Raw genomic sequence first — 19,548 nt, forward strand, 5'->3', positions numbered from 1 at the left:
TAAACAACTTTAACTCCTACAGGCTGACCACCACTTTGGGGAGGATTACTGCTTTGTAGTCTATGCACATCATGTGTATCTGCAGCTACACTTGCCATCAAATGGAAAATGTCACTTACCCAGTGTACATCTGTTCGTGGCATGTTCCGCTGCAGATTCACATGTGCCCTCCCACCTCCCCGGGAGCCTGTAGCCGTTTAAGTTGCAATTAAAATTGTATATATGTAAATAAACATTCCTTTAGCACAAACTATGTACATACATATCTATTCTATTGCATGGACATCTTTAGTATTCTCATTCTACCACTCCTACCTCACCCTATGCGGGAATACAATCTAAGATGGAGTCGATGCCCATGCGCAATGGAGCCGAAAGGGAGGAGTCACTCGGTCCTGTGACTCAAAGACTTCTTCGAAGAAAAACAACTTGTATATATATGTTCGATGGCATGGCTATGCATTGCTTCCACCATCTAGTGTTGGGCTCAGTGTTAAAAGTTGTTTTTCTTGGAAGAAGTCTTTTTTGGAGTCACAGGATAGAGTGACTCCTCCTCTCAGTCATACTGTGCATGGGCATCAACTCCTTTGTTAGATTGTTTTCTTTCCGCTGTCTGGTTCGGACGTGTTTCCTCTCGCTCCGTGATTTTCGCTTCGGAAACTTTAGATAACTTTCTTTGACCATCGGTATTGTTTTGATCGCGTTTCCATCTATTTTCGAGCCGATAGTACTGTCCAAAACCAAATTTCGCCCTCCTGAGCGCTCCACTCTGGCCTGTTCAGGCCTACCACGCCAAAGCCTGATGGATCGGTCTCCATTCCGATTCTGTCCTCGATGCCACGTGAAATTTCCATACACAGACCAACACCTGGTATGTAATGTGTCTCTCTCTCCCGATGAACGAGAAGAGGATTGTGAAGCCTGTCATTCGTTCCGATCCAAGAAGACACTACGTGACTGGAGAGCTAGGAGACTGGAAATGGCGTCAAAGAGTGCGGAGTATATCAACACCCTTAAGGAAGAACAGGCGACAGTTTCCATTCAGGACACTGACTCCGAAGAAGACTCGGAGGAAGATAGCCAACTCAGCACTTAAGTACGACTGCCCCTACGCCCACTCCTAAAAAATCATCCAAGGCCTTGGGTGCATCACTGCCAGAGAGCCATGGTTCGACCCGCAAGAAAATACTCTGCAACCGTCCTTCGGGTTCGGCGCCGAAAAAGGCCACACCTACTTCGCTACCGGAGTCGAGCAAATCTACCAAAAGCTCAACTTCTGAACTGAGTTGGCATCCACACTCTTAAGAGTTGAAACCTCGATGTCCTGCCTTGGAGCCAAAACAAGCTGTATTTTCGGGCCGAATAAATTACAGACTAAGGAGCTGAAAAAGTATTCTTACACAGAAAAACAAGGACTTTCAAGCCGCCTAAATCAGAGCTCCAAGCCATATGATGAACAGTCCTCTAAATCATCAAAACCCTCAGGATACATTTCTGAGGACACTGACATTCAACCTATTCTGGAAATCCTGGATGAAAGACAATCAAGGATCCATATCCATAAAGAGACTGGGAGGATCATTACTGCACCTCCTTCACAGACTAAAAGAAAGTTGGCTTTTCAGGAACATCTCGATACTGCTCCACCACCAGCAAAGATTATTAAACAGAAGGAGAAGCCATTACCTTTGCATACTTCTCCACCACATTCACCACAACTTTCTTTTTCACCACCACCCATTAGCCCACCACCATCTCACTCACAGACTTATTCTCATGGTGATACGGTTGATCCTTGGGATCTGTATGATCCAGATCCCATACCAGCTAATGACCCAGACCTATATCCTTCAAAACCTTCCCCACCATAGGATACAACTGCATACACGCAGGTCATCTCTAGGGCAGCTGCGTACCACGGGGTACTTATGCACAGTGAGCCTTTAGAAGAGGATTTCCTTTTTAAATACCTTATACTCCACGTGCTCACGTTACCAGTGCCTCCCAATGCTCCTCAAGGATGCAGATGAGATATTTAAGAAGCCTGTTAAAGCTAGGGTTCTAACACCACGCATAGATTAGAAATATGAGCCTGCACCTACAGATCCAGCTTACATTACACATCAGGTACCTCCAGACTCAGTCGTTGACCGTGCCGCAAAAAAAAGGGCCAATAGTCAATCGTCCGGGGATGCCCATCCCCCTGACAAAGAAAGCAGGAAGTTTGATGCTGCTGGCAAGAGGGTAGCTACACATGCAGCTAACCACTGGCGCATTGCAAATTCATGAGTCTTGCTAGCAAGATATGATAGAGCTTACTGGGACGAGATGCAGGAGCTATTACAACACCTGCCAAAAGAACATCAGAAAAGGGCTCAACAAATTGTTGAAGAAGGTCAGGCAATAAGTAATAACCAGATAAGGTGTGCCCTTGATGCTGCAGATACAGCAGGTAGAAGTATAAATACTGCTGTAACCATACGCAGACACGCATGATTAAGTTCTTCTGGATTCAAACCAGAAATACAGCAGGCAGTACTAAATATGGCTTTCGATAAACACCTGTTTGGTCCTGAGGTTGATACCACAGTAGAGAAACTCAGGATAGATTCCGACACTGCTTAAGCAATGGGAGCCCTATACACAACACCTTACAGAGGCTCCTTTCGTAAGCAGCAATTTAGAGGAGGATTCAAGCCCCAATCTACAGAACCTTCTACCTCCCAGCCTAAACAAGGTCCAAATTCAAGGCCTCAAAAAATGTCACTACCCCATCAAAACAGTGCCTTCATAAGCATGCCACAACCTCGCACATCTCCTGTGGGGGGCAGACTGCAGCAATTCCACTCCCAATGGCAAAATATCACCACAGACCAATGGGTACTTTCAATTATCTGCAATGGTTATTGCCTAGAATTGATTTCTACCCCTCCAGATATTCCTCCTTGTTATCACAAGTTGTCCCCAGAACACAACGTTCTAGTACAAGAAGTACAATTGCTACTACTAAAAGAGGCAATATAATTAGTACCAAAATCTCAACATGGAACAGGGGTATACTCCCTATACTTCCTCATTCCCAAAAAGGATGGCACTCTCAGACTCATTCTAGATCTCAGACCACTAAATCTATATATCCTGTCAGAACACTTTCACACATAACTCTGCAGGATGTCATTCCACTACTACAAAAACAAGATTACATGACTGCATTAGATCTCAAAGATGAGTATTTCCATATACCCATCCATGCCGCTCACAGAAAATACCTAAGGTCTGTGATAGCGGGAAAACATTACCAATTCAAAGTTCTGCCTTTCGGCATAACCGCTCCAAGAGTATTCACAAAATGTCTAGGGGTAGTAGCAGCTTACCTAAGAAGACAACACATACATGCCTTTCCTTATCTAGATGATTAGCTAATAAAATCAAGCAATTTCATACAATGTCAACAACACACTGAATACACAATAGAAACCCTACATACTTTAGGATTCACTCTCAATTACCAAAAATCCCATCTTCAGCCAGCACAGGTGCAACCTTACCTAGGTGCTATTATCAATACACTAAAGGCCTTAGCCGATCCAAATACACAAATGATACAAGCTTTCCAAAATCTCATACCACAAATGCAGCCAAATCAACAGCCAACTCAACAATATGCTGTAAGATTTATCATTAAACTATTGGGAATGATAGCATTCTGCATAGCAATAGGGCAGCATGCAAGACTAAACATGAGAACACTACAACAGTGCCTCTCACAGCAATGGTCTCAAGCCCAGGGTCAATTGCAAGATCTAGTGTTAGACCGCCAAACGCACAAGTCCCGTCAATGGTGGAATCTCAGCAATTAAACAAAAGGGCGGTCATTTCAGGACCCTGTGCCTCAGACCACAAAAACAGATGCATCAATGATAGGTTGGGGAGCTCATCTCAACAATCTTACCATACAAGGGGAATGGGATTCAAAATGGCTAAACTTTCACATAAACCATTTAGAATTATTAGCTGTGTTCCTTGCCCTAAAAGTGTTTCAACCACTTCTCAAACACAAGACTGTCTTGATAAAAACAGACAATATGACAACCATGTATTATCTAAAGAAACAAGGCGGACACATTCATCTCAACTGTCCCTTCTAGCCCAAATAATAGCCCAAACAATATGGAAATGGGCAATTCACAATCACATTAATCTACTAGCAGAATACATTCCAGGAATTCACAAACAGCTAGTGGTTCTCCTAAGCAGAACACACCAACAGATACACAAATGGGAGCTTCACTCTCAGGTACTTCAATGGTAGTTTCAGAAGTGGGGGACACCAGAAATAGACCTATTCGCAACAAGCAAATGCAAAAAGCCAAAACTTCACATCCAGACACCCACTCCCTCTGTCCAAGGGCAATGCTCTATGGATCAACTGGTCATGGATATTTACTTACGCTTTTCCCCCTCTCCCACTACTTCCATTTCTGGTCAACAAACTATGTCAAACCTCTCTCACCATGATACTCATAGCCCCCACGTGGGCACAACATTGGTACACAACACTCCTAGACCTGTCAGTAGTACCTCACTACAAACTTCCAAACAGAGCAGATTTGCTAACACAAAACAAAGGACAAATCCAACATCTCAATCCCAGTGCTCTCAACTTAGCGATTTGGCTACTGAAGTTCTAGAATTTGGATACTTGCAACTTCCATTAGAATGTATGGAAGTTTTCAAACAAGCATGCAAGCATACAACTAGACAATGCTATGCTAACAAATGGAAACAATTTGTTTATTATTGTCAATCTAAAAATACTGACCCACTTACAGCATCAATACAAGATATTGTATGCTACCTACTTCATTTACAAAAGTCAAATTTAGTTTTTCTCATCTATTAAAATTTATCTTACTGCCATATCAGTGTATTTGCAGACTATACAACATACCTCTCTTTAGAGTTCCAGTTATCAAAGCCTTCATGGAAGGACTAAAACATATTATTCCACCTGGAACACCACCAGTTCCTGCTTGGAATCTGAATATTGTACTCCCAAGACTAATGGGCCCACCTTTTGAACCCACGCATTCCTGTGAGATTCAATTTCTAACTAGGAAAGTTGCTTTTCTAGTAGTGATTACTTCATTAAGAAGAGTTAGTGAAATACAGGCATTCACTCTCGGAGAACCTTTTTTCCAAGTACACAAACATAAATTTGTACTTAGAAATAATCCAAATTTCTGCCAAAGGTTGTATCACCTTTTCACATAAACCAAACAGTGGAATTGACAGTCTTCTTCCCGCAGCCAGATTCAACCACAGAAAGAGCCCTTCACACTCTTGACCTGAAACGAGCTCTGATGTGTTATGTGGATAGAACAAAAGAATTTATAAAAACTAAACCGCTTTTTGTTGCCTTTCAACAGCCACATAAAGGTAATCCTATCTCTAAACAAGGATTAGCTAGATGGATTGTTAAATGTATTCAAACATGTTACATTAACGACAACTTTAAAAAAACACCTAAAGCGCATTCTACTAGTAAAAAGGTGAATCTATGGCATTTTTAGGAAACATACCAATGGCAGACATATGCAAAGCTGCCACATGGTCTACACCACATACATTTACAAAGCATTACTGTGTAGATGTTTTTTCAAAGCAACAGGCCAATGTTGGTCAGGCTGTCCTAAGAACATTATTTCAAACAACTCCAACTCCTACAAGCTAGCCACCGCATTTGTTTGGGGAGAGCAACTGCTTTTTAGTCTGTGCATAGCATGTGTATCTGCAGCTACACATGCCATCGAACGGAAAATGTCACTTACCCAGTGAACATCTGTTCGTGGCATGCAGCACTACACGCCACAAACAGATGTACACTGGGTAAGTGACATTTTCCATATATACATATAAAACACCTAGTGGTGGTCGCCAGTAGGTAGTTATAGTTAGGACCTATTTTTTATATCAAATGTTTTTTTTGTTTTTTTTTAATACTTGTCTGTTATCTTTGTCTTAGTTTGAATCTTCACAAAACTTTCCCAAAGATTTGCCAGTCCTGACAGCTGCTGCCTGCAAAGTTTTGGGTAGATCCCTACTAGGGGTGGGGGGCTGTGCGCACCAAAACACATTTTCCCATTTTTCCATAGAGCTTTTGAACAGCGATAGCGCAACACCTATGGGAAGCAATTACACCAAATTTGGCAGGAAGGTAGATCCGGGTCCAGAAAGAGTGCTTGTTTGTTTTGGTGTAATTCCGTTCAGTAGTTTTTAAAAAATTAAGGGGAAAACAAACTTGTATATCTATGTACGCAAAGGATTCGCGACCCATAACAATCTTGTGCTGAGATCAGATTGGCTGTTGAAGTGTTGTCAGTCATCTTGGGACTCTGCTTCAGCCGAGCTCCGGGGAGAAAAAAGAAAAAACACAAAGGGGGCCTTTTTAATACTGTTTCCAGCATAATTACGAGTCTCACTCCCAGGGAAAAGTACAAACTCAATTTATTCTAAATATCACAAATGGTTTGGACAGAGCCAGACACATTTCGGTCTTCCTGGGACCTTGCTCACAGGATACAAATTCCAGTGCTTCCTCTATTTTATTTGCCTTTAACCAGTCTCGTGTTAATTCCTGCTAACATGGGAGTTGTAGTTTGTTAATAAAAGTGCTTGTGTGAAATAAACAAAACATGTTTAAAACAACGTGGTGTGATGTTTAAAAAAAAGATAAGTGTATATTCTGGGGAGACACCCATAATTCCTTACATAATTTATGCACATTCAGCACTTACATCTCACATAAATATCAGTATTTTATTTTTGACATTTCAGTCCTCATGGTGCGCATGCCGTGCACAATGCCCGCTGGAACTTGCATTCCTTCAAATGTTCATATTCATTTCATTATTTATTTTCATGTCGCTTTTCAAATTTAGGAAATCTAAATGGTTTCTTGCGGGATACCTGACCAGTACTATTATGTCGATGTCCATGTTCCTTTCATAAATATTTTAGATTTTAAAACAAATATTATTTTTGGTCCTCAGTTCTTTGTATTTCACCCTGTAGTGGGCTAATTGCAAACGTTGCAGATACTTTCTTGCCCCTTAGTAGGCTATCATCTTATTTTGTCGAATTTCGTTTCTCACTGTTCCAAATCCAGCCATATTTAAAGTTCCTCTTCCAAGAATTGCACTTGTAAATAAAGTGAAGGTTACCAAACTGAAAAAAGTGTCCGTGTTGTTGCGTGAGGCAGAGTGATTTTTTTCAAGTATTCCCTCTTGGTGTTATATATTTTCAAGCACATTATTATTAAACAAGTCTGTTTTTTTATCCCTAGCTGTTGGAATGATTCCTTTGGATACTTTTTGCGATTTTTATTGTTATGGATTCTACCATGTTCAGTTCATATCGCATCCCAAGAAAGTTTCAAATCCTTTCTTTCAACATACATTTTCAAACAAATACATATATTTTATTAGCCCCTTGGAGGAGGAGGGGCCCCATACGTCCCCCCCCCCCCCCCCCCCCCCCCCCCCCCCTTAAAAACAATTAAGAATAATTATATGTATGCCACCGGGTCATGGCCAACCCTGGGGCATAATTAAAAGCAAGTGCAGGAGACCGAGATAGCAGGTTTTTTTTGTTTTTTTTTATTCAAAGCGATATTTGTGAACTTTGCTGCAGATCTTTAAAAACTGCTTTTTTGCCCTGGCGTGGGGACCCCTGTACCAAGGCTAGGGGCTTACGGTAAATTTGCTCTACAACCTGGATTTGTCGGAGTGGGGGTGTATTTTTTTTTTTTTTTTTTTTCTTAGTTTTAGAGACTCTACTGAAGCAGTCACAAATTGGCTGCCAACACTTCCTGGTTGAAGTGTTGGCAGCCAATCCGATCTCTGTACGAGATCGGGAGGATTTGCAAATCCTTTGCACCTCTAGATATACAGATTTAGTTTTCTTTTAATATTTCAAAAACTGAACAGATTTACACCAAACAAGAAAGACTTCTTTCTTGACCAAAAGCTTACCTTTCCACCCGATTTAGCGTGATTCCGTCCAGTGGTTCGGGCTGTAGTCATAGTTAACATCCCCATGGGACTTAGCATGGGAAACTCGCTTTTTTGACCCCCACCCCGGTTTTCTCAGCCCCTATTTGCCAGATCACCCTGAAACTTTCCAGGCACTTGGGCACGCTTTTTTTGGAAAAAATTTTGAACGTTCGTCAAATGGCGCCAAGATATAGCCAAAAGACGCTTTAGGATTTTTATATATATATATATATATAATTTGGGGGGGGGAATGGCCTCTCTGCAGGGTCACCCCAAAACAGTTTTGCCTTCCTCTTTTTCTTTTTCTGACCTAATTTTTGCTGGCTTTAGGACTCTGGACATCTTACCACTGCTAACCAGTGGTAAAGTGCATGTTTATGTGCATGTGCTTTCTCCCTAAAAACATGGTAACATTGGTTAATCCCCCAGTTGGCATACTTGATTTACTTATAAGTCCCTAGTAAAGTGCACTACATGTGGCAGGACCTGTAAATTAAGTGCTACTAGTGGGCCTGCACCACTGACTGTGCCACCCACATTAGTAGACCCTTAACTGTGTCTCAGGTCTGCCATTGCAAGGCCTGTGTGTGCAGTTTCACTGCCACTTCGACTTGGCATTTAAAGGTACTTGCCAAACCTTATACTCCCAAGCCTTATACTCCCCTTTTTCTACAAATGTCACCTCTAAGGTGGGCCCTAGTTGCAATGTAGGTAGAAGGCAAAACATGTAGCTAGTGTTTTTATATGTCCTGGTAGTGAAAAACTCCTAAATTCATTTTTCACTACTGTGAGGCCTGCTACTTTCATAGACTAGCATTCGACCTGCCCTCATATACTTTTTTTTTTTTTGAGTGGTAGATTCTAATCTGAGAGGGGTAACCAGGTCATAATTAGTATGGCCAGAATGTTTTTGGAAAATCCTGCTTATTGGTGAGGCTGGATTTTATATTACTATTTTAGAGATTCCACTTTTTAGAAAGTGAGCTTTTTTCTGCACTTAAAAACCATCCGTGCCTTACAGCCTGTCTCCAATCAATGTCTGGGCTAGGCTGGTTGACAGCGCCCTCGTACATTTCACCCAGACAACCACAAATACGGGAAACTCAGTCACACCTGCACTCATCTACATATTGAATGGGTCTTCCTGGGCTGGAAGGGTGGAGGGCCTGACACTTAAACATTTCAAAGGCTAATAACCTGCCCTCACACAATGGACTGCTAAACCTCCTACGGGGACCCTGGCAGACAGGACTGCACTGAAAGGGGAACTTGTGCACTTCAAAACCACTCTTTGAAGTCTCCCCCACTTCAAAGGCATTTTTGGGTATATAAACTGAGTCTCTGATTGCACCAACTCAGACACTTCTAGACCTACACCTGCTAACTGTCAAGTGGAACTGCGTGACTGCCTAAAGGACTCCTCTAGACTGCTTTGCTAAGAGGGACTGCTGCCCTCTGACTTTGCTGAGAAGGACTCTGCCTTCTCCAAAAGAGCTCTCGAAGGGCTTGGGTTGAGCTTGCTTCCTGTTTTGAAGTCTCAGGGCCAACAAAGACATCACCAGGTAGTGTTTTGCTGGTATCCGACTTCAGCGACGCCGGAACGACTTAAGCGACGCTGCAGCCTGCTCCCACTCTGCCGACCTCGCTGCACACAACGACCATGGCCTGCAGCATAACTCCGATGTTGTCACGACTCCGCTGACGTCACTCAGGGTCTTCATGACAATGCAAAATAAACGCATCACGTCCTGGTGGACTGGAACCAGTGACCCTGCCGGGTCACAAAGAATCAACGCATTGCAGACGCATCATCTACCCTAGCATCCGAACGGAACCAACGTCCCACCTCCACCTGATTCGCAGTGTGGAACCGCACTCATCTCATCTTCTCATACGCCGCAAGGGACTGATGCTGCACTGACTCCAGCAACGCCTCTTTCTGACTCCGTGCAACGTCCTTGTTCTTCGTTTTCCAAAGGTACTGTACCTGGGGCTCCGTGTGACTGTGACCTGTACCGGTGGTGTTGGATTGTTGGGAGCAACTCGGTCAACAATAGCATGATAGCCCCAGTTGGAGCTATTGTGTTTCTAGGTGCTTTTGTTGGATTTAATCTTTAAAAATTCGTAACTCTGCTTGTGTACCTTGGATTTTCATTGTTTTGACCTTACTTTATTCACATAAATATTACCTATTTTACTAAACCTATGTGGTGTATTTTTGTGGTGTTTTCACTGTTACTATATGACTTATTCCACATATACTTTACACATTGCCTTCTAAGTTAAGCCTGACTGCTCAGTGCCAAGCCACCAGAGAGTGGGCACAGGATAATTTGGATTGTGTGCAACATCTGTTCAGTAGTTATGGAGTTTTTTAAGGTTAAAAAAATATAGATATCCAGGGACACTGATCCACCCATTGTGGAGTCTGGGGAAATGCAAGGCCCTGATTGGCTGGCCAGAACCTGACAAAAGTTGCAGCAGCCATTTAGTTTGTCGCATCGGCTGGGGTGGTGGGGGAAAACACACTGCAAAAACACATAAGGTTCAATACCCAGGTATCCTGACCCCATAGGACACATAGAGGGGTCCCTTAAAGACCCACATGGGCAAAAAAATGCTGTGTAAATCCTCAGTGGATCCGTGGATGCAGAGAAAAACTGAAGGAAAAAAAACACCCACTACATCCAACCCCGTGTTCGGCGCTGGTTATATTGGCATGATTGCTTTATAAAAAAAAAAAGTAATTGACCGAAGGAAAAAAAAAAAAAATGTTACAGGGGCTTTATAGTTAAGCTGACGTTTTACCCGTACAAAACCACAGAAATTCAACAGTTACAGATATACTTATTTGAAGAAACTATAACTCATACCGGAAAGTAAATTTAGGCTATGAATGATATGGCTGCTGAATTTCTATGGTTTTGTACGGGTAAAACGTTATCTTAACTAGAACATCCCTATAACCTTTGTGTTTTTTCAGTTAAAATATATATATTCTAAATAGAACAGTACCAGAGTGCCCTCTGGGGATAAACAAGTTGACAATGTGAGATGTGGAGTATCAAAATACTGTATAAGTGGAGTCTTATGTGGAGGTCGGGGCTTGGCTGTGGGGAGAGCGATGGTGGAAGTAGGGTGCGGCCAGGAGATGAAACAGGGAATCAAATGTCTAGGGGTAGTGGGGCAGTTTAATAAATTGTATTTCACTCTAAATTGGTATACATACACTCCAGAATACAGTATATTTGTTAAGTAATAAACCCATGTATTGCTGTTTCACAGCAGTTCAGCCCTCTTGATATGCCTTTAGCTGCATTGCATTTGAGTTTTGGTATTCTGTTCTCTGTGTACTTGATGATTTACTTTTTTTTCAGATTCAGGTTACTTGTTCAGTGGGAGTCGACCTTCATCCCACATCTTGCATTCAAGGGAGTCCCCTGGATCCGGTAAGAAAACTGTCCACTCTGTGCAGTCTTTCTTTCAACAACTTTCTTCCTTGATTTTTCTTTTAGTGATCTTTTTCAATCGGTTAAGCAACCAAACTGTCCTTTTCAGCTCCTGTTATTACGCCTTCTTTGAAACCTTTTGTCAACTGGAGTAGGATGTTAAACAGTAATTTAGAATGCTCATTATTTTTGCCTTTCAGAATACCCCAATAAGAATGCATTGAATCACCCTAGAAAATGTTGAGGGTAAGAGAAAGAGGTCTCCATTCCTCTTTAGGCTTGGATTTCCTAAGACGCTGTGCTGAAACAGAAAGACATCAAGGGAATCTCTGACCTATTTAATAACCAGTGGGATGCTTTCTCATAACCTGTGCAGAACCCCAGTGCCACCAGCAAATATATATTCGAGCTACTATGACCCTCAGAGCGTTAACCTATTGGGTACGTAGACTCTGCTGATTCACAGTGGAAGTCCTGTAACTACTGCTGTCTTAATATGAGGACTCTAATCGCCTCTCCCTGTCCTAAAATTGACATTTGGTTGAAAATATTCGAAAAGCCGAAGATGTGAACGTTCAGATTTCTTGAACATTCGTTCAAAGCTCTCCTGTTTAGAAACACTGGAGGCTCTTGTGACAAATCAAAATCATTTACACCAGTTTGTACCATGGAACTCCTTTTTCCTAAAGAAGTTTTTCTTCTTTAGGTTCAGTTTGTGGAGAAAAAGGTCATCTACTGTAAATGGCCTTCTTTGAGCAATAGGGTGCTTTTAATTACCAATTATGTCTACCACTAGTGCCCTGGCACTACATTACTTCAGTAGTAACTCATTAGGATAGTAGGCCTATGTACAATTAAAATGTATCCCTCTGCCTATGACCTAAAGGACTTGTAATATGTATGACCCAAGTCAGATTAATTTGATCTACGTGGCAAAAGTCCGATGATGGCCATCCATATGATTAGCACCAATTCTGATTTTTTTTATACTTTGCGACTAGTGACATTACATATTGCCTTTAGGTGAGATGCATTTCCTGGTTTACTCAGAGTTCCAAACTAGAGATCACTAGGACTGGAAAAAATGAAGCTTCCTACTCCAGGATCGTATCGTTCATAGATTTGCATTATGCCTTATTCAGAGTCCCCTGGCTGGAACCTCATCATATTGATTGTTAACAACAGCTACCCATTTAGCATTACAGTATGTGCCGACTATCCAGATCATTGTGTAACTCAGTCTGGCCAATTCCAATATCTTGAATTTTTTGTTACACCAAGTAAAAAGGAATGCTAAAGATTTGTGCTCTCAGATGGCTTTACCTCATTGGGTATTTGGTGGTTTTCCTTTTTTCCTGTCATCATTTTTATAACTTGGTTCTAACACCTCCACCCCCCCCCCCCCCCAAATACCCTGTTACCTAGTGCATACACCAATCTCATTCGCCTGAACTGTTATACATGCAACACTTTTTCTGCTAATCCCTTGAGATGGGGAGTCTCTGATCATCTTTGTCAAAGGCAGTATAAAAGCCTTTCGTAGGACATATCGAAGGTGGCAAGGTCTTACTTTGTCAGAGCCCTGCCTTAGCATGGCTAAAAAAAACTCTCCCTGACACCAAGTCACTCTACTGGTTAACTACCTTCTAATGTCTTCTCCATTTCTGAGGGTGAGCGCATCTTCCGCTTCTACCTTCTTGCTGCCATTGTTGATGAACTTGTCTATTATCAAGAAGTACTTCCACCATAGTCGTCAACCTCCTATTCTATGACCTTGTGCGTGACCAAGAATTTGCTTCCACCTTGGTGACAACATAATCATCTACATCCTCGTCATGGCCCACTGCGCATAGTTTTTGTCCACATAATTTTTGACACCGTGGCACTATCTGCAACCAGATGGACCAAAATATCCTAATGTGTAGGAAGATTGTGAGGAACGAAAGGGAAAATGAGCAGGTCACAATGTTTCATTCTTCCTAACTATACACCAAAAACCATAAGCAAAAGTGACCATACTAAACAAAGGAACTCCCTTATAGGAATTTGTTAAAATTCCCTTTTTCATGCCCTATCTCCTGACACTTGTTGGACCAAGTGATTCTCAAAAACTTGATAGGTGTGGCCTATGTGAGGCCCCTGGGTGTCATGCTTCAAAATTGGCCATACCTCATTTACCAGAGAAAAGTCTAATGGTGAATAGGCTGCTTGTCACCACAGTGAGTACGTTTGAGGGGATGGGTGAGTGTGAAATCAAGATCTAGAGTCTAAAAATTGTTGTACCCTAAGCCAGAAGATTCTTTTAATAAAGGTAGGTCTAAGGGATGATTAAAGACAATGGTGTTTCATTTGACTTTCTATTAACCCTGCATCTAGATGGGCCGACATGTTCCAGCCTGTGTAGTGGCTCACAGAGTGTCCTAAACTTTGTTCAGGACCCAGATCCTAACTCCCCTACTACACATGCAATTATCCATTCATCAGCATATACAGTATACCTATTAATATAGTCCTGCAGAGATAGCGTTTGCTGGAAATGCACAGTTTATTGTTCCCTATCACAAATTGAGGGCCCCATGGAGACGTTTGTGGGGACAATCCTTGCAGTCACACATTGTTCAAAGGTATTTTCCCTCCAGAGCACCTAGAATTGCTTGTTGAACCATCCAAATGTTAATCAGAAGTGAGTTCCTTTGTTTAGTTTGGTCACTTTTGCGTATGGTTTTTGGTGTACAGTGACACAATAGCCACTCACCAACGGGAACATTATCAGCTGCACATTCTCTGCGCCCCATGTTGACTATCTCTTCATAAACAACTGCCTCTTTGAGTCTTATCTGAAGTTCTTCAGGACGTGCCATTTTTGTCCACCAACCTGCTTCATTGGCTACATGTCTCTCTGATCAGATCACACCACTGCTTCTTGCCCATTTCTAGAGAAACTTCTTGATCTGGCCCAGAAGTTGAAGGTCTGTTTTCTCCAGAAAGATGTTATGGGGAATGAATGTTAGCAGAACATTCCCACTGACCTAGACTTTCTGGTATAAGAGCAGTCTTATTGCCCTCCACCTTTGCTCCAGGTTCAGCAGGCTTTTATTTTTATTTTATTTATTTATTTATTTTCTTGCATTTGTGAACAAACACCTCCAAACGGAGAGAAGTGCCATACGTACAAATAGTTCATTAAACATAGTCTGATAAGAGGCCTCCTATTAATAACAACAGCGGCCAGGCTTCAAAGCAATCAGTAGAATAGAGTAACTGACTATATGAGTGCCCACATTACAAGATAAAAGTGAACGTAGGAAACAGAACCGAGAAAGGGGGGGGGGGGGAGGAGAGGGAGAAAAGGGGAAGGGGGCAGCGCTGCTATCTTATCACCCATAAAAAGGAAGCTATACCTTGTTACCTCGGAGGGGGAAATCTGCTACAACTCCATATGCGAGGAGATGTGTAAAGAGCTAGTCATCTCCTTGTGTTCGAGCCTCAAGAAAGGCCGTCAAGGGGGCCATATATCTCAGGTTCAGCAGGCTTCTTTGGTTCTATCTGGGAAATGATGCTGGAACTCTGTTTTCCTCATGCTGTGCCGTCAAACGTGTTCACCGTGAAGGCCTACTGTGGCTCTGCAGTTCTGGCAAAGACTGTTTCATTTCAACCCCAACTTCAATTTGCCACCTCTCTGAAATACTGTATTGTCGTGCACAGCCCCACAGACAGAGAATGACGAATGCTAGACACCATGTGGAAGAAGGTCAGTACTTTTGTGGTAACTTCTCTCAAGGTAGCCAAAGCTATAGAGCTACTTGCTAGACGTCATTGCTAATTGTGGATTATCGCCCTATTCCTGAACAAACTACCAGAGGACTCTGGAAACGGGCAAAAACCACATTTAGGAAGAGGGAACAAGCCCCTCTGTTGTAGACACATCTATGGATGCACTTCTGGTGAATTTGCATCTGCCTGCTAAGGTTGCTTTTTTCAGAAAATGACTGCTGAAAACATGGCATTCAAATCGAAACACAATATAGAATGTTAGACTTACCCTTCTATGCACAGAAGCCTGTTTAGCAAACAGGTAGTAAATGCGCATTCATGTCATGAATTCTGACACTGTTAGCGACTAAGCTTCTTAGCACATTGGAAATTATTGAAATGACCTTCCCTGTAGGTCTTTAGAAGATGGACTTCTGATGTGACAAAGCATAAGAAAGGAGAAATGTGTCCCCAGAGTTTACAAAACGGTAAAGCTTAACATCCTTTTAAAACACTACACCCCAAAGAAAGACCAGGAAACCACAAGTCTGTGATGTTTCTCCAAAATATATAGTTTCCTCCACCCAAACGTTCACAGGCCATAGTCCAGGCTACCAGTATAGAATGTTCTTTTGGCCTAAAAGTCGGCACCACCCAATGTTTCCAGATTCAGTATGGTGGCAGCGGCTCACTAATGAATCTAGACCTCATTATTTGTGTATGTATATCTTGACGAGAGGCCACCCAAACATTTTCCAAGACTTGTATAGATTTTGCCTTCAGAAGGTGGCCATTCTACAGAACCTCCGATTCCAGGGCAGCTGAAGCAAGCCAACATTCACCCCTTTACAGAAGATTGACAAATTCTCAATTTACAGTGTTTTACTGACTTTTTCCAAAAATACTTTTGTGCCTGGAGAGACATCTCTGCACACACAAACCTAAGATTTAAGCAATGAACCAGATGTTGGTCCAGGGCCCACCCATCGTCTGCCTTTGTTGCCTTAGCTTTAAACATGACTGCCCTGTGGCAAATGCTCCCTAATGCAAGGCCAGCAGGGAGTGTGAAGCTAAGATTTACGTCGCTGAGCACAAGAAACGTCATCCCTTATTCTGGACCAGTGGGCCATGCAGGTGGCTCAGTTTCGTTACAATCTCCCCTCTTTGTCTACCCCTCCCGATATTCCTTCAGTTTGTGGCAATTCTCAGTGGATCCTGCCACCATCCTAACGAGAAAAAAATCCGATGCTGCTTACTAAAGGTGCGATCATATTGGTTTCTGAGCTGGGGAGTGGCATAGTGTTACTCCAAATACTTCTTGGGCACCGAGAAGGACTGGGGTCTGAGGGTGATTTTATATCTCGGGCTTATGAACACCTTTCTCAAGAAGGACTAGTTCAAAAGAAATGTTGATTTTGGCACTGGTTTTGGTGTCCTTAGATCCCAGAGACTGTATCGTACTTTTGGACTTCAGAACACGAAATTGTCCTTCAGGCCCACATGCATTTCCTTTGATTTTTTTATGGGGATGGTGCACTTGAAGCTCACTATTCTCACACAGATCAGGTTGGTTTAGAGACTCCTAAAGAGATGATTTCAGTCCTTCCCTGAATTGAAGATCAGGAATCTGTCTCCATTCTTGAGAGAGTTCCTTCTTTCGTGCGCTAGTAATAGACCAGGCTGGTCTACCACAGCAGAGGTTCAGAAAAAGAGCAATGATCAAAAGGCTGGATTGCGTGAGGCCTCGGAACTGGAAAGTGGAAGTATTGTGTATAAAGCACTTACATCCTATGTGGTTGTGGGGTCGATAGATAGATGAATTTGTGCCAAAGTACTATGACCCTGAATATAGGTCTATTCCTTATTAGTAGCCCATGGAGTGAGTTAAAGTTTCCTGAAATATGGGATATTTTCTCAAGCCCTAAAAGGCACAGTAAGGTTACACTTTAAATACTTTGACATGATTTTTGAAAGAATTTCCTCTTTCCCGTAAGTGTTCGGCTCTAACACATTGGTAGGAGTTAGTCTATATTTGAGTTTAATCAATATTCCATGATGGAGAAGTAATGTAATGCCTACTGTGTGGACGTTGCATGCAATTTGCAAGACCATATAGCAGTATAGCCGATCTTTAATCTAAATGTGGGAAGGTTACTTAACCTGAAATCATCATAGTTTCAGGACTCTGCTTTTCACATTACCTCAAGGACAGAATGATGATCTATATTTATAGAGTGCAGCGGTTACCTTGTTAGGCTGTCCTTGGAGTGGATCCTACTTAAGAAGGGCATCCCCTTAACACTCCTTCCCTGCAGAGATGGCATAGCAGACCTAGGTGTTGTCTCTTACGCAAGAGACATCAGAATTTCTGGAATCTATTATAGAAGGGTAAATTCCTGATACAAGGAAGTGTCCATCAAAATTGACCTGGTATTCTGATTTTAAATTATTACAAACATGTTAAAACTTTAATTACATCTCTCAATTCATTTAAAGTATAATACTTTAACCTTTTTAAAAATGTATTTATTTCTTTTTATGTAGATTATTTCTCGTTCCTGTCCGGCAGCTGTCCCTCCTCTCCTATTCCCTCGCCATCTCCATCCATAGCAGGATCAGTCACTTCCAGCTCTGGTTCCTTTCTCTTCCGTCGCCCCCTAATCAGCCCAGCACGCCTCAACCTGAAGGGCCAAAAATTACGTTTGTTTCTTTCCCATGACGAGGCACCACAGAGTCCCACTGACTCGGATGAGACTCGCCACCCCGACAGCAGCGGATTCTCATCTGAGCCCCTTTTATTCCCTATGCAGCGTGGTGGTAAGTCTGTGAGATTGCTATGGGGGGGGGGAATGCCGCCTTGGAATTGGTGCTTCCAAATATAGCCATGGAACTTTGTGAACTGCAGTCTGATGAGGGTAGTAAGGTGGTCTGTTTGTATCATGGTGGCATTTTTGATCTGCCAGTCTGTAGCGTTCTTCACAGTACCCGTGTGTTAACATCTTGGTGACTTCAATAATTGCTTCAGTGCTCTATTGCATAGAGACACAAGAGTCTGGCTTTGTACAGACGGCTGAACTTCCTGCCAGCAGCACTGTGGTCCCTGCTTCTGGCCGGCTAACCTGCACACACGTGGTGCGAGCGGGAGGGTGTATACCTGTTGTACAGATCATGAGAGCCAGTGCGAATTGGAATCAATTTAAGCTAGAATTTAGGTTTCCACTGGTATTGCTTGGGTGCCTCTTTGCCTATTTTTCTCGTGGGTTTAGATTATTGTGATTCCTCACTCTGCCTAGCTGAAGGGGTGAAATGGCACCCATTTGTTGGGGTTGTAGATATGTGGCCTTTAGAGGCACCCATGAATTAGGGACATGACAGACGAGTTGAATAGTATTGCGAGGGGCACAGTGTCCCATCATGCAACGGGATTAGTGGGAGTGTGTTGTGACATCCTTGTTCAGCATGATTAGATGAGGCCCAGCCTGATGTATGTGGAGTAATCACGTTACGTTTTTCCTCCCCATTTGGATATTTCTCCAGGACATGTAAAATCTTTTGTCAATGGACAGAGCGTGTACAGTGAGATAACCAGAAGGAAAAAGGACAGTTCTTCTCATTCGTCCAACTGCCAGGTGGACACTACAACCAACGGATACCTTGAGGATTCTGGATTCTGGCGAGGTTTGTACTGAACTATGCAACTTTGTTGTGTATATATGACGTTTGCAGCGTGGAAGACAGCTTGGCTTAGGTTAAAAGAAAAGAGGGGGGGAGGGTGTAAATTGTGATAGGCCTATTCGTTTAGCGGGAGATTTGTGTTTCAAATGAAATCTTAATTTTATTTATTTTTTAAAGCTGCGTTCGCCAGTGTTTTGACAGTGTGGGTTCTTCTGCAGTGTTTTCTGAGTTTGTGAGCTTGGCTGACAGATAATCTCAGTGAGGGGAGGGTGTCTATTTATTCATAGCCAGAGTAAACTTGGTTGATGTAGTTTGTGTACAGTGATGATGCGCGAATGGGGCAGATCTTGCAACCTTCCATCCCTAACCTGTCTTAAAACCAGTATGTCTTAGCAGCGGCACAATTTCATTCCAGCAGTGTTCTGTTCAGCAAAGGATAGGACGACTGGATTTTGTGACACTGCCAAACATTTGAGAGCTACAGCAGAAGTTGCACTTAGAGATTGTGTAATCTAACGAACTGTGTGGGTGTGTCAATCTTTGCAGTATAGAGGTTGTGACTCTCTCGACTCTTGTGTGCTGTGATGCATTCTCTACAGAGGTAGGATTGAGAATGT

The 19,548-nt window shown here is 42.5% G+C and overlaps 1 protein-coding gene across 1 annotated transcript in view; it reads left to right on the forward strand.

Annotated features, from left to right (window-relative positions):
- Positions 1-19,548, forward strand: part of TMEM201 (transmembrane protein 201) — a 167,975-nt gene that overhangs the window by 132,326 nt on the left and 16,101 nt on the right. The window contains exons 8-10 of the mRNA XM_069241163.1: positions 11,432-11,503; positions 17,801-18,073; positions 18,794-18,934. Of these exons, the coding sequence (XP_069097264.1) occupies positions 11,432-11,503; positions 17,801-18,073; positions 18,794-18,934 (486 nt within the window). The remainder of the gene's footprint in view (positions 1-11,431; positions 11,504-17,800; positions 18,074-18,793; positions 18,935-19,548) is intronic.

Source organism: Pleurodeles waltl, chromosome 6, assembly GCF_031143425.1.
Source record: "Pleurodeles waltl isolate 20211129_DDA chromosome 6, aPleWal1.hap1.20221129, whole genome shotgun sequence".
NCBI classification, from domain to species: Eukaryota; Metazoa; Chordata; class Amphibia; order Caudata; family Salamandridae; genus Pleurodeles; species Pleurodeles waltl.